We start from the raw sequence: 25,735 nt of genomic DNA, 5'->3' as shown, positions 1-25,735 counted from the left end.
TAGCCAGGCGTGGTGGCAGGCGCCTGTAGTCCCAGCTACTCGGGAGGCTAAGGCAGGAGAATGGTGTGAAGCCAGGAGGCGGACCTTGCAGTGAGCCGAGATTGCGCCACTGCACTCCATCCTGGGCGACAGAGTGAGACTCCGTCTGAAAAAATAAATAAATAAATAAATAAATAAATAATGATAATAATACAAAGGAAATGTAATCAAGGAGAAGTACATAGGAATCTTAAGCTATGTGTATAATACACAAAAACAAATTGGTTAAGCCCTTGCCTAGACAGGGAGCCAAGCCGGCAACCTTGCCAGAGCCCAGCCTCTGGCCCTGCCCACCTTGAGACCTTGAACAGCACCTTCCCAGCCCCAGATCCCAGCTTACATACCCACCCAGGCAGGGAGCCACACCATAGTCCCTACCCAACTATGGGGCACAGTCTGGACTCCGCTGACCAAGGAGCCCAGTTAGCAACCCCACCTGGCTATAGAGCTCAGCCCACAGCCCTGCCCGTATGCTAAGCACAGCCTATGCCCATGCCTGGGCAGGGAGCCAAGCCGTTGACCCTGCCAGACCCCAGAGTACAGTTACCTCACCTGATCATGGAGTGCAGCCTTTAGCCCCAACTGTGAGGTACAGCTGACAGCCCCATCCAACCAAGGATCTTGGCTAGCTGTGGAGTGCAGCTTTTAGCCCCAAACACTATGGGGCACAGCTGGCAGCCCCATCCAACCAGGGAGCTCAAGTGCAGAGCACATCAACAGCCTCACCTGGTCAAGGAACCCAGCCTGTAGCCCCGCTTAATCATGGAACCCAGCTTGCAGCCAGCCTGACCTGGGAGTCCTGTAACAACACTGACTAACCACACAGCAAAGCCAGTGGTCCTGTCCAGACAGGGAACTAAGCCAATGACCCCCACCCAACTGCAGAGTACATCTTGCAGCCCTGCGTCATCCTGGAGCCCAATGTGCAGCCCTGCCTGAGCAAGGAGTCCAACCAGCAGCATTATTTGACCAGAGAGCCTATCTTGGATGCCCCCCAACTGTGGATGGTTATGAAGCCTACCTGTAGCCCAATTGCAAAGCCTAACACATGGCAGCACACGGCCAATGAGCATAGCCTGTGATCCTGCCCAATAAGAAGCAATTCTAGAGCCCAGCCAGCAGCCCTGTCTGACTGCAGAGCCCAACCAGTGGCCCCACCTGACCTTAGCAGTATGGGCAGCAGCCCCGCCCAGCTAGAGAACCTGACAGCAAGTACTGCCTGCCTACCCATGGATGTTATCTGCTGGCCTGTTCAGATCCAAAGGCTGGACTGACTGGTGAAGGACTCTTCCTGCTGAAGAAACCCTGTAAAGGCTGGAAGAAATGGCTGCTTCCTTAAATGTACAGACACCAATGCAGGGATACAGGGATTATGAAGAATCATGGGTAAATGACATAATCAAAGGAAAATAATAAAGCTCAAATAATTAACCCTAAGTAAATAAATATATAGAAACTGACAACAAATTCAGATTAGTCCTCTTAAAGTTCAGTCAACTATAAGAAAACATGATGGACAAGTAAAAGAAATTAGGAAGACAACACATGATCAAACTGAGAGGTATTATATATAAGAAAGGAAAAGTAGATTAGAGGTATAAAGATTTAAAAAAGGAGATAAAGTTATCAGTCTTTACGGTTAGTTATTTGAATTCCTAGAAACAGTAATCAACTGAAAAACTCCTATAAAAATAAGAAAATATATGTAAAATAAAATGTCCAGAAATAAACTAGATCTATAAAGAGAAAACTTCAAAACAGTCCTTTGAAACACAGATAAAGACCTAAACAAATGGAAAGGAATACCATGTTCTTTGATTAGGAAGACTCAGCATTCCAAAGTGTCAACATGATCCAAATAAAATTTAACATGATTGAAATAAAATTACCACAGTAAGATATTTTTAAGGGGCAGAGAATCTACACAAGCTGAATGTGAAATTCATATGAAAAACTAAACAAGCAGAAACACCAATAAAAATCTGATAAAGTAGGGTAATAAGAGAGAGATAGCTTTAGTCAATGTTAAAATTTGTTATAAAGCCTCATTAGTTAAAATATACTCAAATATAAAACTTAATGAATAAAACAAGATGGAACAGAATAGAAAGTTCAGACACTGACATAAACATTTATGAAATCACTTGGAGAAAGATGGACTATTTGCTAAGTGGTGATGGGACAAGTGAGTATGATTTTATGTAATGATCTTGTAAATGATTACAAATGGATAAAAAAATTTAACTGAAAAATAAAAAAGTAGCAAAAAAAATTGTGGTTTGAAAGTATTTTTTATGTACCTCATTGTGGAGAATGCTTTTTAAAGTATCCCACTAAATTCAAAAGTGAGAAAGGAAAAGATTCATTAATTTGAGTACATACAAAATTAAAATTATTTTTCTTTGACATCAAACAGTACTGTCAAAAGAACAAATAATGAAATAATTGAAATACATACAATAGGCAAGTATAATTTCCCTAATACATGAAGAACTCCTGTAAATCCCTAAGAAAAACCAAAAAATGACAAATAAAATATAATGATTTCTTAAGACTGATGCTCAACTTTGTTTATAATGAGAGAAATGAAACTTTAAAATGCAGTGAAAACACAAGCTACTCTGAAATAACATATTGGTATTTTGCTATTCGTATAGAGAAACAGATACTTTTATACATTCTTTGTGGAGATATATATTAGTACTATCTTGGATGGAGCACAGGGATAGAATTAAGTAACAGCTGTCAAAATTATAGTTCTACACACCCTTTGATCCAGCAGTTTCAATTCTAGCCATATATCCTGGAGATGCAAAATTAATATCTGAGCACCATTATTTATTGTAATATTGCTTGTGCTAACAAAAGATTGGAAACAGCCCAAACATCTAACTAATCTGCTCTCAGCTCACAAAGCCATGTACTGAGGCCCTCTGTCCAACCAGATTAAGGAGTAACTTTTTGTTACCCACACATAGGTGTGGTATGGGCTAGCTTTTACTGATTTCTCAAAGAGGCAACTGAAAAGCTTGTGAAGCAATCCTTGATTTTTTAATGATTTTTCTTCAGTCCTTTATTGTTGTCTTGCCCACACATAATTTACCACATGTAACTGAACTTTGACCCAATTTGTCTTTCTCAACTTTTTCCAAAGCATTTGTAATCTAGTATAGATAAAATAGAAACAGTTCTTTCTGCACTAATCTTTCATTGGTTTATGTAACCATTAAATGAATTATGCAACTGACCTGTTAAAAATAATATATGCATGTTGAGGAATAAATAGAACCTGATTCTTAGTGTTAGGTCGACTAGTGGAAGTGGTTGGTGCTGATTAAAAATAGCCTGCCTGCTGTAAGCATTCACCAAGCAAGATATCAGTTGGTGCATCTGAAAGAGGGATGGGGGACCTTTGCTTAATCCAGCAAATTGGTTAAGTATTCATTGAAGAGAACTTTTATTGCATGCTGACGATAGGTAAAGAGCAATCCACTGTATTCCAGAATAATTAAAACCAGAGTAATCCTAGTAAAAAAAAAAAAATGATTTGTTAGTATCTGCACATTTTTATGTTATTACTGCTTTGTCTTCATTATGACTTTCATATAAGCTCAATTTCTTTCCAATATGTTACAGGCTTTGGCCAAAGAGTTACAAAATGATGTCCACGTGGTAAGGCGACAAATAAGAGAGCTTAAAAAAATGAAGAAAAACAGGGACGCCTGTAAAACCTCAACCCATAAAGCCCAGACTTTGGCAGCTTCTATCCTGAACATTTCACGGTCAGATTTAGAGGAAATATTAGACACAGAAGATGAAGTGGTGAGATAATTTAAATATTTATTAGTAAAGGGTTTATTACACATTGGACTTAAGTACATATTCTTATTCATTTTATAACTCTTAGAATTTCATCTTTAAGATAGTATTAATGATGGTAAGATTGTTAAAGTGCCAATGAAAGATACACATCAAGTATTAACCAACTCAAAAAGCCTTTAAAGAAATTTAACTGTATAATATAGAAATAAGCTAGTACTTATAACCTTTCAAATTACTTGTTATTCAATTCATTTATTCTTTCTTATCCTCCATTTTCTTTAATTTAATCATATTACATATCATGTAAACCAGTATACTTAATTAAGCTAGCTTAAATGGATTTAGTTAAGCTGAGTCTCCACTGATTTGAAGTTTTTTTCTCCTTGCGAGATTTTTAAAAAAGTGCCAAATCTATTGGCTTTCATAGCTAAATTCAAAATTGTTGTTCACCAATATATGCTTTGAAAATATATTGTTGAAAAATATTTATTGCTTATAATTGGGTAAAATACTTCTGTCTGAGTGAATTTATATGCATACAGGTATACTCTTTAATAGCATTTCACACCTCCTGGGAAAGACACTGCATTTTTGACATAGTCACTGCCTCATAAACAGCAGAATCTCATACCGCACAGTCTTTTGTGAAACATGTGTAGGGTGCTCATTCCTATCGTACTATGGCTCTGAGCTTTAATTCATGAATATTAGATTTTGATCCTTTGGAATGCTAAAAGATGATGGCACTAGCAGCTTCTCAACAAATATTTGTTCAATGATAGACTTGGGTATCTGTATGAGATCATCCTCTGGGCCCCTCATCAGCTTCTGAAAGATCTTCTGGAATAGAGCAAATCTACAATGTAAAGATTTTTGAACTACCAAGAATCCTTAGATAATAGTTAAAAGGAATACTACAGGTATTATTTTCATCCAATGGGTGAATTACCAGTTTCTGCATTCAGCAGCTATGCAAAAATGTCTGCGACTTTCTATCAAATTCTAAACTTTGAAGTACAAGAACAATATCACATATAGTACCAAATATAAGACACATGGGAGTAATATTATTTCTGGCAAAAGTGTTAACTAAGCCTTATTATAGGCGTTTAATTAAAATATGTTGATTGATGAGAAACCTAACAAAAATTTAAGGGTAAGGCCTCTGTTGTTGCCTAGAAATTTTAAAACACACAGATTTAGCACAGTGTCTCATGTGAGTATGGCTGTTTGCATGTATGTGTTTACACATACATGCAGTGATGCTAACACATGTACATATTCTGGAACACAGAGCCACCAGGTTTTCAAGACCAAGTAATCTCTAAAATGATGCATTCTCTGGGCTAAGAAATTAGCAAAAAAAACCCTCTTTGAATGAACAGATTAGAAAAGTTGTCCTCTTTGAGTATGTGAATTAGAAAAGGATCTCTCTTGATAGCCCCAAAGACTAGATGGTACACGTCTGTGAATAAATGGCACCTCTGCCTCTGGGCAGGTGGAGTCTGAAGACAGAGTACACAGCATTGTAACATGCATGTCACACACTCTTAAATCAAGTCCCTCCTGAAAGAGATATAAACACACTGTTCTAAGAGGGATAGGTACATTTTGATATATTTACTAGATTGCATTATAGACTGACCCTGACATCTTCCAGAGGTCCAAGGATTTGCCCAAGCAGAGCCCAGATCACCTGATTTATGTTCTTTACATTATATCGAACTGTAGTAAATTCACATCAGAAACTGTGATGGCCTATCTGAAGTGCCTAGCATGATGCCTGCCAAACAGTAAATTTCAACAAATAATAGTTTCTCACACCGTTCCCTTCTTGGAAAGTCTTTTTTTTTTTTTGTAAACTGAATTACAATTTCAAGTGAATCATCAACTGTACATGTGAATACATTTCAATTCCAGAAATATTCTATCATGATAATTGATGGGCTGAAAATACTTTGTGACCTACAGAACTTTAAGTTGGAGTGTTCTTTGCCTATCAGTAGATTATTGGATAGTTTGAATCAACAAGCATTTAAATATACCAGAGTCATGCCATGTTCTGTTCTGTTTGTAATGATAACAATTACTCCTTAGTTATCTGCTGACAAGTCAGATTTTGGAATATTAAGTTTTGTGTTATCTCACGAGGGTCACCTGTAAATGATTCTTTTATATAACTCCATCTTATTTTTCACTTTAATTGCTTTCACCCCCATATTAGCCCCTAGTTTGAGCTCCACTGTGAAGGTAGAAATTAAATATTTCTGAATTACCGTGAAATATATAAATATAGCTATATCTTCCATAGTATGTATCTATAAATTAAATTTTAAAGAGCACGGATTTAAATATTACTACTTTGAGATGACAGACTGTTCTTTGTTGAATGTAATTCTACTGATATTACTCTAGATTTATTAAGTATCTAATAGTATAAACAAGTTCATATAAATTTAATTAACACCAGTGTTTCTATTTCTTTTCTTTAGGAAATTGAAAAAACAAAAATTGATGCTGAAAATGACAAGGAATGGATGTTGTACATTCAGAAACTTCTTGAAGGACAGGTGTTTCATTTTTCTGTTTCATATATTAAACTTCTAAGTAAGAATTCCAAGCCTTACATTTTCACCAGATGTCTAACTTTCTGTAAACACTACCCCATTATTTACTTCTGTTAGGTGAAGAAGTATTCCAGTAGGTAGAAAGGAAAGTTAACCCTCTATTTGTGCTTTTGGACTTAACAAATGAAACAAATGCCTTGGGATAGAGCCAACATGGGTCTTAGCAAATGCATTAATTAAATTATTGAGTCAGCCTCTGTGCTTGCTAGACTGAAAAGGATCCATTCTCTCAGACCTCTTAGGAAAAGAGATACTTTATTATGTGTCTTTAAAGTTAGTAGTTGATATGGACACCTGAGGAGTTCATGGGTTTCAGTGACCTTTTACTATGGACCTGTTTCCAGTCAATTCATGTTTTCCTCACAGCCAGACAGCTGTTTATTACTGTGTCTTCCCGCATTCTCTACAATATTTTCTACTGAGACCTCGAGCAGCTTGTTAGTGGGAAGTAAATATTGATTTGGCATCCTGTCAATGCAGAAAGAATGAAAAAATTTCCACCAGAGGCCCCTCAAACATTTTCCTATCGACATTTTCTGGGCCGAGTGGAAAGCTGCATAGAGGATGACAAGGCCAAGACGAGTTGAAATCCCTGAGGGGTCTATTGAGACTGCTGCTGTGACCTGTGTGATACTTTTTCTTCCCTTTCAAGTATTTTTTTAATACACATATAGTCTACTGGGATGCGCCCCTCTTGTAAGTGATCAAGGGCAGTTTATTGGCAGGTGAGAGCCCTGCTTTTCTAGTCATAGCCAGCTTTTGTTTTGACATCACTGACAGCATGTAATGTATTCTAAAACTTTTTCATTATAGTTCTTTTGGCTCAACCTAATTGTTTATTTTTTAAATGGACTGAAATAAATAAAAGCCAAAACATATTTGTCAAAGTACCCCCAAAATTGTCCTGTGATTTTAGAAAAGTCATTTTAAATGTTTCTGTGTAAAGATTAAAAATAGAAACTGATATTAAATGCAATTATTTTACATTTATATTAACAAGTATCAGTTTCTGTGCTTTTGGTAAAGTCAAGAATAAGTAAATAGTATATAAACTATTCATGTTAGTATCAGTTTGATATATTATTGAGACGTTGTCTGGAATCACTTTAATAACAGTAGGTGATTAAAAATCATTTGCTTAAAGTTGTGTAAGTATAGATGTGCAGGTGCTAGGCAAGGCCTTATACACTGACTACTTGCTTTTGAGAACAGAGGCCGTTTCTTAATCGTGTGGTACTCCCAGAACCTAGCTCAGTGGCTGGCACACCAAAGAATTCAATAATGATTGTAATGAGGTTTTTCTTTTCAACTGGAAAATGATAAAAATAAACTTTTAAATGAATTTTTAAAATGTTCACTTCGTAAATGTGGCCTGTATTTATTTGAATTAGAAATTTTATCATCAAGTATGACTATAAAAATAATTAATCTATACGTGTAAAGCTTTGTTAAATTTTGCTAAAACTGTACTGACACTGGACCTGAGTGTTTTTGGTTAACACATGGAGAGGTATATACATACATTCTACATTAGCTGAATGTATGCTTATTCTGTCCAGTAAGTATAAAAAAATCCTGTTGAAAATGGCATCAGACTGCTTAATATTGCAGCTTGATATAGTGCCTTTTTGTGCCACTGAGCCTGGACTCTGGAATATAATTGCCAGGCAGTATTGATTTAATTGCCCAGGTTTATTTGTGGACTCCTAATTATTGACTGGAGGTAAATTTAATGGAGCAGTCTTTATGAACACTGGGAAACCGCTGCTCTTGCTGTTATACATAATGAACTGCATCATGTGCCTTTAGATCATTTTTCAAGCTAATTTTATTCCACTATGACAGTATGAAAACATTTAAAAAGTCAAAGACTTTTTATTTTTATTACCAACATAGGTGGTTTTGCTGATGTCTTTGAATTTTGTGAGAGAAAAAACAGGTACTTCATTGGTTGCACTTGAGTGTCGCTTTATAATTACACCCAAGAGAAAAATCTATAAAATAGAATACATCTTTTTTTTAGCCTACTTTTCTTCTCTCTCAATCTGAGCAATTATATTTGTCCTGAATTTTAGAAAAGGTTTTCTTTGCCCACCAGTTTTTTTTAGAGTCTGAGTTACACTCACAGGATTGTGTGGGCAAAAGTGTAATTATGTTCATTCATACGTTTTGTTTAGTTGATGGCTTATAGCTCCTATGAGCTTACATCATCTTCACATTGTGGATAACTGAAGACATTTTCTAAAAAATACTAATTAGTCCAATATTGATGTTTTGTTATTCAACTATTTTGACAAAATTATTGGAAAACCTCTCTTTTATGTCCTGTCTGTGTGTTGGGCGCTGTATGTGATCGAATCCTGAGATTATGAGGGCGAATCTGGCCCTGTGATTTTTGTCTTTTGTTTGGTTGGGCCAGAGAATTGCTTTCTGTTAAAAAAATAATTTTTTTCTGCTTTTGTTTGATGGAATGTCATATTGATAAAATATTCACCACAAAATAAAAAGCTGTTCTTCCATGTGGTAGTGTGGAACTAATAATGATATGATACCTACTGCTGTTGTTAGCTACAAGTGCATGAGAACTAAAAGGTCTAAAATTTTAACTTATATATATTTGATACAGAACCCAAATATATGTCATTCTTTCAAGTAGTTGTGATGCTATTGGTAACTTTTTATATTTGACATTTCTCTGCACCTTACATTTGTCCCCAGAGATTTCTAGTAATCAGAACCACACTAAAAAAATCTTACTAAGTCTACTTTTATCTTTCTATGGCATAGCTGCCTTTAATTTCTTTGAACATTTTTATTTGTATAAATCTCTCTTTTCACATTGATATATTTTTTAAAACATAATTTATGGCAGAGACAAACAAGCAAATTGATAATTAAAGTAGGATGGGAGAAACCACCAAAATTAGTTTGTCTGTAGTTTAGGGAGTGGGAGAAAAGATAGAAATAGGCAACGTAGGCTGAGACCAAATTATAAAAGCTTTTGAGCAGGGTAGGGATGTCATCAGAGTTGTGCTTTAGAAAGATGCTTAAGAGCAACATTGTAGGATGGTTGGAGAGAGGAGACTGGGAGCAAAAAGGTGTTCTAGGTAAGGGGCAGTGAGAGTCTGGATACGGCCTGGCCATAGTAATAGAAAGGCAGGAGACAGACGTGATCTACATTATAATGAGTGGCTAGATAGCAGTAATGAGATTAGATGAAGGGGTCTGGATAGGAACCAAAAGATGGGTGAGTTTAATATACTATAGGAGGAGAGAAAGATGATAATATCTTTAGAGGTTTAGGGAACAAAAGAGGTAAAGCAGTTTTAGTTAAACAAAAGAAGTAAAGCCAGGCATAAAATGTTACATATTGTATGATTCCATTCATACAAAATGTAAAAATAGGCAAATTTATAGACAGTATGTCTGTGGTTGCCGAGGCTGGGGGGATATAGAGAATGGCTGCTTATGGATAGAATTTCTCTGAGGATGATGAAAATGCTCTGGAATTACTAGTGATGGCTACACAATTTTGCGAATGTACTAAAAATCAATGATTTATACACTTTAAAATAGTGAGTTTTGCTATGTGAATTTATCTCCACTTAAAACAGTTAACTCCTTGATAATGGAAAATATTACAAAAAGAAAAAAATAATACATTTAAAAGTAAATTTAATAAATTGCTTATTTCACAAGTGTTGTGCCCCCCACCATTAGCAGAGATTTCTTTAAATGCATTTGAACTTGAATTCTGTCTAGTGGCTGTAAATATGAGTAAATGATATAAACGATTTTATTTCAAACTCAGTAGTTTCTTTTCAGTTGGCACATAAGGAGATGTCCCACCTTTATACTCTAATTGGTCTTACCTGTTCACATATCCAAACAAGGAGTCAGTTTTTTAAACTTTGCCCACTACAAGACAGTGTTTATCTGTTCTGCCCATTCTGATCCCCCAAATTAAAATTATAATAAAGGTTATTTTTAGGCCTTTATAATACCTAAAACAGTCCCTTGTTCTTGTGACTTTATAAAGGCAATGAAGATAATTAGTGGAAATTAAGCTGAGCCTGTGCTCTGGAATCATTAAAAAATATGTGAATGAGTACCTTCTACATGCCAGGTATTATTTCAGGTTTGGAGAATATGGCAGTGAATAAAAGAGATAAAAATTCACTACTCTTATAGAATTTACACTTCTGGGGATGGAGGACAATAAATAGTTAAAATGTATAAACTATGAAATTTAATAGGTAGTTAACTTGAGTAGAATTATGGGTAGATATATTTAAATATGTATATATGTATAAAACAAATAATACGTAGTTATAACCAGATTGTGGGTCTTTACTAAGATTTCTATAAATACCCTTAGATATGAATGGCTAGAAAATGTGTCCTTGATGTTATGGTGTGTAGCTTTATTCTTTGTTATTTGCTAATCCTTTTTTAGGTTTCATTTTGTCCATTTTAGTCCACTTTGTATAGATCATTTTATTCTATTGGAACTATATCAAAAATTCTGTCTTTTTGCTTTCAGTTTTGGAGAATTTAAAGCACAGACATTGATCAGTGGCTTTTCTTTACCTTTAAATATCCCTATTCCTATTAGTTACTTCAGATCTTGCAAATGCTGAAATTTAAAACGGCTAACTTTCCCCAGTGTCCTCTCTGCAAAATATGCTTACCTTCTACAGAATGCCTTGCAGTGTGGCAGTGGGAAGGGTTTTATAAATCTCCCTGGCTTTTGTAAATAGAATATACTACTAGCCTGAAGGTTAACTGAAAGTTTCTCCTTGCAGCTCTGAAGCCATTTACTCTGTGGTCGTTTCCTGTGTTGCACTTACAACAAACGCATTCACAAACTGACATACTCACACACTCAGTCTGTCTCATCCATATAAGCCTACACACTCAGTAACCCACACAGAATTAATTCCTCACATTTAGATGAAGTAGCGAGGGTTTAAAATCCTCTACTCACAGCCTTGCTGTTTTTTTTGTTTTTTTTTTATTTAACAAGGTAAGCTTACTTTCGTATCCCTAGAATGTGATTAAAGTTAAAAGGACCCTTTTAATAAAATAATTAAATTTATTTGAATCTACACTATCAGTTTTTTCATGTAACTCCTTTTTCTTTTTTTCTCATTTTATCATTTTCGTGTAGTTTTATCTCCTCTAATATATATTCTTGTGCTATAGGAAAACAAAGAAGTTTATAATCAGTATTCTAAAATTAAGTCTCAACCAAATATAAAAAGATTTCTGCCTGGAAGTTCTTTATTAACAGCTAATTCAATTGCTGTATATATTTGAAGTTAGTAATACTATTTATTTAACAAACTTTTATCAAGTGCTGATAGTATGTAAAAGTGCTAGTCAGCATGGGAAACAAATGGGACAATTCATGTCTTTAAAAGACTTAAACTCTAAAGTAGGAAATTAATAAGTGTTAGGATGCAGAGAAAATTGTACACTTGTATGTTGCTAATGATAATGTAAAAGGGTGCTGTTATTGTGGAAAACGCTATGGCAGTTCCTCCACACATTAAGTATAGAGTTACTGTATTATCCAGTAATTCTGCCTTGGGGTATATCTCCAAAAGAATTGAAAGCAGGAACTCAAACAGATACTTGTACACCAATGCTCATAACAGCATTGTTCAAAATAGCCAAATGATGGAAATGATCCAAATGCCCACTGATAAATGAATGGATAAATAAAATGTGGTTTATGTGTACAATTTATTATTCAGCCTTAAAAAGGCATAAGTACTGAAACATGCTACAATAGGGATGAACCTTGAAGACATTATGCTAAGTGAAATAAGTCAGACACAAAAGGACAAATACTCTGATTCCACTTGTTTGAGATTAGTCAAGTTCATAGAGACAGAAAGTAGAGTGGTGGCTGTCAAGGGCTGGTGGAACAAGGGGAATTATTGTTTAATATATGTGGAATTTCAGTTTGGAAAGATGAAAAAGTCCTAGAGACAGAGGTGGTGATGGTTACACAACAACATGAATGTAATTAATGCCACTGAGTAAGTGACTTAAAAATGATTCAAATGATAAAAGGTTTGTCATTTCTATAACATAAAACAATTTAAAAAATCTAAACTAGGATTTATAGTCAGTATATGTGGGGACACAGGTAATATTCATTTTCATTATGATTTCTAAAACATTAGGAAACGCTTATTAATATAAGAGCCAAATTGGTATAGTCAAATATAGTATGGGACAGTTTTGTCTTCTAGATAGACAAGTTCCTTGAGAGCACAGTGAGTTATCTTTTACCTCCTATACCATGCTAAGGGAAAACAAAAAGTCAGTAAATTGTGCCCTAAAAATATGGATTACCCAGAGAAGCATTAAAATCACTCATATTCTTGCACCTTGAAAAGCCCATCCAATGTCACCTATTCTGTTTTTTGTAACTTTCGAGAGATATTAGCAAGAACGTTTTTCATCTACATTTAGAACTAGATTTTTCCTTGACTGCAGAAAATAGAACAAGATACATGAAGCACAATGTGTAATAAAATCAAAACCCCATACTTAAAATGTTTGCATTGTAAAATGTCTAAGCCAACCACTCTTCCAGAGCATGAGCTCTGCCTTGTGGAATAATAGGAAACTCAGTAACTGCTGAAGAAATCCATTTTCAGCATCACGTGCCTGAGATTCATTCAGTTTCTCCTTATATTGACCAGAACTCTCTCTGCACAGTAAACTTACAATGGCTTATAGTCGGAAGACCTGGGGTTGCGTTCTGTCTCACGCTAGTATATGAAGAAGTTAGCTCAAGGCAAGTAACTAAAGCCTCTTTAACTCAATATCTTCAACTATAAGATAGAAAAAATACCACCTGACAGACTTGGAGTGATAAAATAATGAATGCCAAAATGCATTATCCCTTGTAAAAGTGTTTTGTCACCCTTGAAAAGGATAGTAACAGTTCGAGGCCTAGGGAAAATATATGGAAAATAACTCAAACTTAGAATGCTAGTGATTTCTTATGTTTAATTATTTTTAATTTATTTTAAAAGCATATTTTTTTGCTAGATTTGCTACTAGTCTCCCCAGAAGATGCCTAGCCCATTGCCTACTGTAGAGTAAATACAGTCATGCAATGCATGAGGACATTTTGGCCAATGATAGACCACACTATACAATGGTGTCCCCATAAGATGATAATGAAGCTGAAAAATTCTTTTTTTATTAACTTTTATTTTAGGTTCAGGACTACATGTGCAGGTTGTTATATACGTAAACTCATGTCATGGGGGTTTGTTGTATAGATTATTTCATCAAGCAGGTACTAAGCCTAGTACCCAATAGTTATTTTTCTGATCCTTTCCCTCCTCCCACCTTCTACCCTCAAATAGGCCCCAGGGTCTGTTGTTCCCCTTCTTTGTGTCCATATATTCTCATCATTTAGCTCCCACTTATAAGTGAGAACAGGCAGTATTTGGTTTTCTGTTCCTGCATGAGTTTGCTAAGGATATAATGGAACTGAAAAATTCTTATTACCAAGTGACACTGTAACCATCCTAAGGTGGTAGCACATTACTCTTGTTTGTAGTGATGCTGGTGTAAACAAACCTGCTATGCTGCCACCCATAGAAAAATATAGCGTATACAATTATGTACTGCACATAATACTCAATAATGATGATAAAAGTCTATAACTAGTTTGTGTATTTACTATGCCATATATTTTTTTTTTGGAGGGAGGGTCAGAGTCTCGCTCTGTCTCCCAGGTTGGAGTGCAATGGCACAATCTTGACTCACCAAAACCTCCGCCTGCCGGGCTCAAGCAGTTCTGCCTCAGCCTCCTGAGTAGCTGGGACTACAGGTGCATGCCACTATGCCTGGCTAATTTTTTTAATATTTTGTAGAGATTGGGTTTTGCCATGTTGCCCAGGCGGGTCTCCAACTCCTGAGCTCAGGTGATCTGCTTGCCTCAGCCTCCCAAAGTGCTGGGATTACAGATGTGAGCCACTGTGCCCAGCCTACTATGCCATGCATTTTATCATTATTTTAGAGTGTACTCTTTTACTTATTTAAAAAAAAAAAAAAAAGCTTAACTGTAAAACAGCCTAAGGCAGGTCCTTCAGGAGGTATTCCAGGAGAAGGCATTGTTAACATAGGAGGTGACAGCTCTGTGTGTGTTACTGTCCCTGAAGACCTTCCAGTGGGACAAGATGTGGAGGTGGAAGACAGGGATAGTGATGACGCTGACCCTATGTAGGCCCAGGGTAATGTGTGTGTTTGTGTCTTATTCTTTAAATCAAACTTTAAAAATAAAAAAATAAAAATAGATAATTATTTATATCCTTACAGAATAAGGATATAAAAATGTTTTTGTACAACTGTATGGTATGTTTGTGTTTTAAGCTAAGTGTTCTTACAAGAGTCAAAAATTGAAGCTTACAAAGTAAAGTTACAGTAAGCTAAGGTTAATTTATTATTGAAGAAAGAGAAAGGTTTTTTAATACATTTAGTGAAGCCCATGTATACAGGGTTTATAAAATCTACAGTAGTGTACAGTAATGTCCTAGGCCTTCACATTTACTCACAACTCACTCACTGACTTGCCCAGAGCAACTTCTAGTCCCACAGGCTCCATTCACGGTAAGCATCCTATTCAGGGGTACCATTTTATAAAATCTTCTATACCGTATTTTTACTATGCCTTTCCTATGTTTAGATATACTAATACTTATGATTGTATTACATTTGCCTACAGTATTTAGTACAGTAACATGCAGTCACAGGTTTCTAGCCTAAGAGCAGTAGGCCACAGCATATTGTCTAGGTGTGCAACAGGCTATACCATCTAGGTTTGGACAATGACAAAATTGCCTAACAATGTATTTCTCAAAATGAGTCCCTATTGCTCAGTGATGCATAACTGTATTTGTTGAGTGCTTTCATTGAGGATGTATAATTCACTATTCACATTCATCCCGATTCTGGAGCGACATATTTAAATCAACATTTTTAATCATATTTTAACATTTTTAATCATTTTAATCATTTTTAATCATTTAAATCATTTTTAATCATTTAAATCATTTTAATCATTTTAATTTAACGTTTTTAATCATTTTAATCTGGAGCGACATATTTAAATCAACATTTTTCCTATCTGTACTATTAAGTGTTCTCTTAGTCATTTCAGGCTGTTATTCCAGAATACTATAGACTGGGAAACATTTATTTTTCACATTTCTGGGGTCTGGGAAGTCCAACATCAGGCATTAGCCGTAGGAGCATTCTTTCTGTTTTGTAGATCGTGGTCTTCTCATTGTATTCTCACATAGCAAAGACAGCAAGAGAGAGAGTAAGCTCTCCTATCTCTTTTTATAAGGGCACTAATCCCATTCAGGATGCTTCCATCCTTATGACCTAATTACCTCCCAAAGCCTTTACCTCTTAATACCATCACGTTGGGGTTTAGGATTTCAACATAAAAATTTTGGGGGAACACAAGCATTTAGTTAATAACAAGGATCTACCTGCTAAATACTTTTTATATCAGTTAAGCTTTCTTTTCCTGAACTCGGAGTTCATATCCATGTGATAAACATTGGTATTCACACCTAGTCCTATTGAGACCCCAAATTATTTCTTTAATGTCTACATAAAAAGGACTCCTTGTTATAGTGGACTGTAGACTCTTAAAGCATTATCTCTAGCGTGAATATCTCACCTAGTCATGAAGGAGCATACAAGGAATGGACATATCCCCTTAAAGTATATATACTACACAGTTTCTGGCGTTTGAGAAGAAAGTCAGTCATATTAGGATAGTCCGAATACCAGTATTAAGATGTATTTGTCATTATGTGTGCTGGTTTTGTGAGAAGACAACTAGGACTTCAAAAAGGTCTTGCAGGGGATTGGAGAAGGTAGGGTAAAGTAGTAATGTGTCAGGCTTTGTGTAAGACCAATGTCCAAACAATTCATAGGGGTCCAAACTGATGTCCAAGGGAGCTTTTTGTGCTGGAATCATTGCCCAAAGCATTATCTTAAAGGTAAGGGCACAGCAGTAGTCTCTGATCTGTGCGAATATTGGTTATCAGTTGGGAAAAGTGACTTGATAGGAGTGGAAAATGAGGGAGGGGAAGAAACCTCCCAGCTGCTGAGGAACCAGTGACAAGGGGTTATCTCTATCTAGGCAAGTTTTGGGGACGAGAATTATAGTGTCACACAGGCACCAGACAAGAGGCCTAATCACAGCCTAGAGGTGCTTCTGGGTTTGAAGGAAAGTCTATAGCTAACTTAAATTTCTCTTCTATCTTACATAACTTACCATAGCCCTAAAGAACTTGCTGGCAGTTCATTTTACTAAATCCTGAAGTATCTTACCAAGCATCTCCCTAACCCCAAGGACTTTATAAATAGAGTAGATCACCCATTTGCTTTATTAAGTGTTATGGAAGCACTCCTTGAGGCTTTTTTCTTCATTCTGTCTTACAACTTCTAGAGTAAGGTTCAAAATTAAAGAGAGAAAAACTATAGCCTTCAACAGAGTTTGAAAGAAGCAGGCATAGCCTTCTCTGTGTCCATTTTTAGCAGAACTCCAAGAGGTCTTTATATCTATTAGGATATGCAGCAGAAATAGAAACAACCATTTAGGAGACATGACTCAAAATTCAGTGCCAAATTTAAATTATAAATACATTGTTCTTTCTGATGGCCTTCTTGATTATTTTACCAAGTTCAGTCTTTAACTACAGGGTAATAGAGTGGATGCTAACCACTCAGATATGTGTGTGTGCTTGTATATATGTAAATAAATGCATATACCAAATGTTGCACCTTTAATTTTATAATAAACCTACAGTATCCTTTCTTACTAAGATCTCATTAAATCAGATTTTAAGAGCAGATGTAATTCATGAAATTTTATATTCTTCACTTTCAATATGACTCTAGATAAAAGTAAAGTTTTATCTTACAAGAAATATCTTTCTGGTCATAGTTTTCAAACAGAAAACAAGAATAAAAATGGCCAAATTGTTAATTGTACCCTTTATACTTAAAAGTTATCTTTATTTCCATTTTTCTTTCAATACAAAGGAATTTCAATTTCATATTAAGAGCATATTCCCATTAATGCTGATATAATAAGTTACTTTTATGTTTAGCAATCATGGACTTTAAGCTTTGCTATTTTTCTTAGTTCTCAAGCATCTGCAGTCATCATTTATATCATTTATATGTCACCTCTAAAGGAAGCCACAATTTGTAAGTGTGAGTAATAAATTTAAGATTGTGGTAGTTGCATACCAGTTCCTAAAGGTAAACTTCTGTAGGTGTTTATATGTCAGAGAAGCTAAAAATCTGGGTGAAATCAGGGGAGATCCCTCCTATAATGGAAATCACTCTTTGCAGCAGAAACAGCCAGAATGACTAGGAAGATCTGCCTTAAGACTACCTATAGACTAAGGCAAACTTTCTCAGATATCCCAGTTAAATTTCTATGCCAAGAAATTTCACTCAGTATGAAATCTTCACCTGTCCATTTTTCTCTTTATGCTGAAGAGTTCAAGCATGTGTAACTCTGCACTGATATGCCCAGGAGTATCGTTTCTCCTTTTTTATCCAAGAGAGAAAAAGAAATCATGCAGGTTTTCTGGACTTTGTAATCCCTGGCAAATACCATCTGAGATGAAACCCACAGCAGCATAATGTTGGTTTGTTGTTTCAGATGTATTTGATAGGGTGCAAGAAGATCTTTGCTGTGGTCAGTCAGATTGCCACTTCTATCCAACTCTAAAATCCTGTTAGTAAAAAGGCAGCCGTGCCTGTCTGTCCCTCAGAGATTTCTAAGGGAGACATAGCCCCTTCTAGAATGCATATAAAGATAATATAATTAACTATAAACTCCTTGTATGAAACAAATATGCATTTAATCTGGACTTCAAAGTAGAAGAAGGTTTGGTTCTCTTGTTCTTAGTATTTTTAAAACATTTTGCACTTAAAAAAATATGGCAAACAAACAAGCAGACCATGTGAATTTTTAAAGTGCTTTCCAAGGCATGTTGTATTTTAAGTACAGTTTCAGTCCTAACTCTAAAGCATAGAGCTACATGCTGAGAATTGATGTTCATGTGGTACTGTAAGATTTTGAAGAGCTTTCTTGAATCACTGAAGATTAAATTATGTTCCATCTCACTTTCCAGTTCACTATAATTTATGATGTTTGAGAAGTAGAATGATATAAGTAATAACTCTCAATTAACCAAAATAGCTAGTTAACTTGAAAATTCCACTATTAGCCATTTTTATAAACAAAATCTTTTGGTAATTCATTGTAGACTAAGCAGAATTGTTTTGTGTACAAGCTGTGAAAAATGTTTGCTAAATAAATGAATAGTATAAACTTGGTGAGAGAGGTTATTTTTAAAACCAAAGTTGTTAGTGCATTCATTATTTGATTACATATTGAATCTATTCCATAAAGCAAGAACTATTTGTAAAGCAGGCAGGGACAGCTACTTAAATTTTTTAAATTGATAGTTACTTTAAATTGTTGTATTTATTTGAAAACAGTAAGTATATTTTATGAAATGTTTTGTAGTTCTGACTTTTTCTTAGTCTTCCTCTAAATTTGTTTCGATTATTAACTATTTTATCATATTTTCTGTTATAAAATTAACTTAATTATGACTGAGCCTTATGTATTTAAAAAATAAGTTTTGAAAGACCTCTGTGAAAGCCAAATTTACAGTTAACAATAAACCATAAAGTATAAACAGCAAATAGAGTGAACACTGGGTTTAGAGGAAAATATTTTCAATTGGGTCATAGAAAGGAAAAATAGAAAAATTGAATTAAAAATTTTAAATCTCACACTGGTAAGATATATGAAATTTTGTCCAAAATTATGTAATGACAAATAATATGATTCTTCTGAACTATTATAGACAGATAGGTTCCCGCAAAAGTGGTAGTTGTACACATACTATGCATTTTGATTTAAGGGTTGACTTCTTTTTGAAATCCAAAATGTGTTAGCCTCTATAAAAAGCTTAAAGGAAGCTTATAATCAATAAAACAGGATTGGCATACAGTTGTGTTTAACTTTGAGGCTTTTAGTTTTATTGGAAGCCAGAGCAAGAGAATAAAGGGAGTTGGTAATAAATTCGTAAATGGACTTCCCATTCCACATTGGAGGCTTTCTGGAAGAGTTATTTGAGCTTGACTTTTTAAAGGTAATGTCCATGTTTAAAATTGTTCAGCTCTCAAGATAATAAGAGTAGATTAAGATTTAAACTTGAAAACAAAGTTTGCAAACTATATGATTAATGCCAACACATTGTGGACTGGTGAAAGATCTGTGACATTATTACATAGGAAATGATATAACCAGCATGTTCCCCAAACTGTGTTTCATGGACCAGTATTTCAGCCTGATAAAGAGACCATAAGAAAAGGATGGACAAATGAATTTAGAAATAGGATATTATATTGCCCTCTTGGAGAAACACAGTGCCTCTTAGCCTCTTAAACACTCTTAACAGGTCCTGAACTAAAGGAACTGTTTAGAAGTTTGGTTTGTTTCCCAAATTTATTTGATTAGAGAACAATTTTAGAAAATGAAACACTCACTTCTGCCTTGTTTCTTCCAGTAAGGGATGGGAAATTACCACCATCTTGTATCTTCCTTTTAGATAGGAATGCACGTAGTACTGAGTGACATCATTTAAATGAAAGTTGCCCAGTAGTCTTGTCATTTTTTTGTGCATTTCTTTCACACCTAATATTAATGCTCTCAAGGTTTAAATTTTTATTTGTAAAACTGGCATCTTTGTCCAATGTAACTCTTTTTTACAACCAAGAAGAGCAGTGTATCAAAATTAAAACGTACTGCTTTTATCATTATCCTCCAGAAGAGAGCTGGAGGATTCTTTTTTCTTATTTCTAAGATATTCTTTTCCCACTTCTTCACTTTCCTGAAATTGGGATGCGTATGCAATATGTGTGTGTTTGATGTTGTAGATTTTTTCCCCCTAGAAAAGCTGTTGTAAAGTCAATGTGTATGTCTTCTATTCATCTGTATCTTAAAACTGAAGAAATCTGGTCTTTTGGTATCTTATACTTTCTTCAGTGGTAAGTTTCAAGTAAGACAAATATGTGAAGCTCCTGTGTTTCTGGGGAACAGACACAGACTCAGGCTACCTTAAGGAGCAGGCAGATTACTATAAACATAAGAAGGGACTAGACTAGAATGTTCTTTGGGCCTGAGGCAGTTTTCTGGATCAGCTGTGGTCTCTATTTCTCCTTCATGGCTGATGTGGTCTATTTGTTTGTGCCTGTCTGTTCTTTAGTTCTACTATCACAGCCAATCTTTTCTCTTTTTACCAGTCCAAATTTAGCAAAGAGCCATTCTGATTGGTTTAATTATAGACACCTTAGGGGAGCATAGCTGAGGACCCAGACAAAGGCTGTCAGGCCATCCTGGGTCAGATGCCGACAGTGATGCTGTCAGTGGTCCATCCTAGCACAAAAATGGGCCTGATGCTACTGCCCTGCAGGGAAGGAGGCTGGGCATACTAAGCATTCCCATTAATATATTCAGGCAAACAGAAGTAGTCTATCCCTGGTTGATCTAAAGGACAAGTCCAAGAAATGACTTAACAAGCTTCTTAATTATGACAGACCTCTTATGTGAGGCTAGGTAGCTGAGAATAAGGACAAGAGAAATTTCTAGGTTTCAGAAGTAACTGGGGCTGCATTTCAGATTGTCTTTTACTTACCACCAATAACTGTATAACTGTATTGGATGAGTTGGAGTTCTACAGGCAACTCAGTGAAGCAGAGGGAACAATAAAACTTGACCAGAAAAGTAATATAAATTATGAAATTTGAAAATGTAGTCTACATTTCATAAACTCAGCAGTTTGCAACATGTGTATTACACTTTGATATGCCAAACAACTTTTCTATAACAACTTAATCAATGGTTATACTTTTGCCATTTTTTCCTCTGAAGTTTTTACTCTACAATTCTTGAGATGTTCGGCTCTAACACAGACATGTGAATTGATGGTTCTCTCTCATTCTTTTATGAGTGATGAACATACAGTACTACTTCTATGGGCCTGTGTGCCCTAGAGATGACTGTAACCTGCTATTGATCAGCTGATTGAAGATAAATGGCTTAGCTGCTTGTATTGCAGATTACATCATTAACATGGTCAGTAAACCATGAATTGTTCAATAAGGCGTTTATCTTTTTTCATTTTACTTCTGCTCTTTTATCATTTTTATTAGAAAAGACAAAATTACCCACACTAACCAGCAAGATCAGTAGAAAAGAGATCCAGTAGGGTACCATTATGGCTGCAAAGTTGCAGACCTCTAACTTCTAATGGTTTAATGATATTTAGTATGTTTTTGAACTGAAGAAAATATAGAGTTTTAATAATCTTTTTTGTGTTTCTTTTACAGCTTCCTTTTGCCTCATATTTACTAGAAGCAGTACTGGAAAAAATAAATGAAAAAAAGAAACTAGTTGAAGGATATTTCACAATTATGAAAGATATTAGATGATATTAAAATGGAGAGTTTTATTACAAATGTGAAAACTTTTTATGTGGTGTGATTGGAATATATGCATTGCAATCCCGATACAGTATCTGCTCCAACTATCAATACTTAGGTTCAATACAAAAATAAGTAGTCTCTGAAAATAATTAATTGCTGAACAAGTGAAACTAATTAAGTACATAGCCATTTAAAAGGAAATAGTGTAGCATTTGATTGTTGAATACAAATATTGCCACAAATCAATGCAAACTTAAAAATGATTTTCCTTCTAGTGCATTAAAAGAAACTGAACAGGCTTGGCACACAAATTGGTCTGAGCATAGGAAGAAAAAGTATCAACTAAGGATTTAATGTTTTAAGTTTCATAAAGAAACTGGATTTTTTACATAAAACTGCTACAGATGGCCATAAGTGGTCCAGGGAGCAACAGATTTGTATTACGAGCAAATATAAAATGAAGCATCATAACTTGAGCATTTATTGAAATAAATTGTGTGGTCCAATTGAATCTGTTCTCATTGATGTGCCGGTTTATGTAGGAGATACTGTGTATTTGTACAACTATTTGGCAAAAATAAAAACATTTTCTTCTCTCAAATTCACAATAGTATATGTTGTGTAATCATATAAATTCACAGGGGACCACAAACCCAGTGTATAAAATTAGGCTCTAATTAACAGAACTACTACTGTGGTCAACTAATTAAAGTTACATTCTTAACTATGATGTCATTCTTGCTTAGATTCCTGAACATTCCCACCTCATTTCACCTCTTCACCGTGTTCCTGCCATACCCTTTTCGGTTCCTCTAATTCACCAAACTGGTGCCTGCCTCCCACATTTGCCCTTGGTCTTCTCTCTTTCTAGAATACTCTGCACTCAACTTTCCTCATGGCTGGCTCCTTCTCATCATTCAGGTCCAGCTTCCCTGGTCCCTCAGAGACACATTCTCTGACCAGCTTACTATTTTATTTCCTCATAGCACAAAATTATCTCTCTGTTCATGTATTTGTTTTCTTGTTTATTTTCTTTTTTCCCCTCTTTAGTATGTAGGTCCCATGAGATTAAAACAAGGGTTGGCAGATTATAGCCTGCAGGGCGAATCTGGCCTGCTACCTGTTTTGTATGGCCCACAAGCTAAGAATGATTTTTGCCTTATTAAATGGTTTTTAAAAAATCAAAAGGAGAATAATATTTTGTAGCATGTGAAAATTATATAAAATTCAAATTTTGGTGTCCTTCAATAAAGTTTTATTGGAACACGGTGGTGCTCATTCATTTCTGTATTACTTATGGCTGCTTTCACACTACATGAGTGTAGCTGAGTAGTTACGGAAGAGACTGTGCTTCTCTCATAACTTTGCACTACTGCTTGGAATACTACAAATCACAATGACACAGTTACAACTTGACAGAATTTTAGGTGACACAAATACTGCCTTACTGTAATTTAAAACAAACGAACAAAAAAACCAGCACATACTTTTCATGTCAAAACAAGAAAAGAAAAAAGAAATGACCATCAAATGTCACACACTTAAGGCACAATGAAGTGCGGATTTTGTTATTGAATTAGATGGCGAAGCATTGTGTTTATTATGTGATGACAATATATGCCCAAAGGATGCAATTAAAACATTACCATACTAAGCATTCATCACAATATTCCCAACTCACAGGAAAGCACGAGTAATAAAAAATTACAAAACTTAAAATGTAATACTTTATTACAGCAAAATTTTGTTACAAAGATAAAAATGATACTGCATAGTATGACTTTGATACCAAGACTAAACAAAGACAGTGTACAAAAAAAGGAAAATGTGGTAGACTGAGAAATGGCCCCTGAAGATGTTCACTCCTTAATCCCTGAAACCTGTAAATGTGTTACCTTATATGTCAAAAGGAAATTTGCAAATATGATTAAGTCAAGGATCTTGAGTGGGAAGATTATCTTGGATTACTGATGTGAGCCTGATGAAACTGCAAGTGTTCTTATGAGAGGGAGGCAGGAAGAGTCAGAGAGAGTAATTCTACCAGAGAGGTAGAAAGAGAAATTTGAAGATGCTACACTACTGACTTAAAATATGGAGGAAAGGGCTATGAGCCAAAGAATGTGGATGGCCCTTGGAGACCAGAAAAGGCAGGGAAACAGATTCTTCCTATAACCTTGGGAAAAGCTCAGTCCTGTCAGCACCTTGACTTTACTCCAGTGAAACTGATTTTGGACATCTAGAAATGTAAGATAATACATTTTATCTAATTTAAGCCACTAAGTTTGTGGTACTTTCTGACTGCAAAAATAGAAAACAAATAGAAGTTGCCAAAAATCTGTTTAGAAGTTTTACGTCTGTGTTCATGAGGGATATTGGTCAAAAGATACACAATCAGGGCTGGTTCAATATTCAGAAATCAGTCAGTGTAAACCACCATATTAACAGGCTAAAAATAACATGAGATCATAAAATTTGATATAGAAAAAGCATGTGACAAAAATTGGCACTCATTTATTTAAAAAAAACTCAGAGCCGGGCACAGTGACTCATGCCTGTAATCCCAGCACTTTGGGAGGCCTAGGTGGGCGGATCATGAGGTAAGGAGATTGAGACCGTCTTGGCTAACACGGTGAAACCCAATCTCTACTAAAAATACAAAAAATTAGCCGGACGTGGTGGCGGGCGCCTGTAGTTCCAGCTATCGGGAGGCTGAGGCAGGAGAATAGCCTAAATCCGGGAGGCGGAGCTTGCAGTGAACCGAGATCAAGCCACTGCACTCCAGCCTGGGCGACAGAGTGAGACTCCCTCTCAAAAATAAAATAAAATAAAAAACAAACTCAGAAAACTAGAAATAGGGACTTCTCAATTTGATAAAGCAATCTTTTAAAAGCCTACAGCTAACATTGTACGTAATGATGAAGACCGAACACTTGCGCCTATAATCAGGAACAAGGCAAAGATTTCAGCTCTCACCACTTTCACTCAACATAAGGTGGGAAATTCTAGCCAGCCTAGTAAGGCAAGAAAAGGAAATAAAAGGCATCCAGATTGGAAAGGAAAAAGAAAACTACTCAAAACACAACGAAAACAAAAACTTTACAGAATTAATGAGTTCAGCAAGATCTCAAGATACAAAATCAACATAGAAAAATTGTGTTTCTATACCCCAGTAAACTAGTAAAAAAAAATGTGGAAACAGAAATTAAAAATACAGTACAATTTACGATTTCCTGAAACAGAGAAATACTTAAGTAAAAAACCTGACAAAACGTGCGTAGTACTTGTAGATGAAAATTATAAAACACTAGTGAAAGAAATCAAAAAGATCTAATAAATTAGGAGACATAGTGAGAGCATGAGTTAGGATACTTATGTTAAAGATGCCAGATGTCTGCAAATTTTTATAAAGATTTAACACAATTCCTATCAACATCACAGCAAGAGATTTAGGAAACAGAGAAAAATTTTCTAAAATGTATATGGGAACTCAGAGAAACTAGAAAAGAGAAAAAAAAAAAACTAAGAAGCATAATAGTGGAGACATCACTTTACCCAGTTTCAAGACGTTTTAAATAGCTACACTAATCAGGAGTGTGTGGTGCTAGGAGGCAGAGGGCTGGACAAATAAATCAATGGAACAGAATAGGGAACCAAGAAATACACTAAAGCAAATATGT

At 35.3% G+C, this 25,735-nt stretch overlaps 1 protein-coding gene across 8 annotated transcripts in view; it reads left to right on the top strand.

The window, feature by feature from the left end:
• Positions 1–23,324, top strand: part of CNTLN (centlein) — a 369,520-nt gene extending 346,196 nt beyond the window's left edge. For all 8 annotated transcript variants that reach the window (XM_074017428.1, XM_065530484.2, XM_074017427.1 and 5 more), the window contains 3 exons: positions 3,676–3,861; positions 6,354–6,431; positions 21,963–23,324. In XM_074017428.1, coding sequence (XP_073873529.1) covers positions 3,676–3,861; positions 6,354–6,431; positions 21,963–22,064 — 366 coding nt within the window. In that variant the 3' untranslated portion in view covers positions 22,065–23,324. The remainder of the gene's footprint in view (positions 1–3,675; positions 3,862–6,353; positions 6,432–21,962) is intronic.
• Positions 23,325–25,735: the final 2,411 nt, after the last annotated feature.

Source organism: Macaca fascicularis, chromosome 15 (genome assembly GCF_037993035.2).
Source record: "Macaca fascicularis isolate 582-1 chromosome 15, T2T-MFA8v1.1".
In the NCBI taxonomy this organism is placed as follows: Eukaryota; Metazoa; Chordata; class Mammalia; order Primates; family Cercopithecidae; genus Macaca; species Macaca fascicularis.
This window is presented reverse-complemented; position numbering and strand designations above follow the sequence as displayed.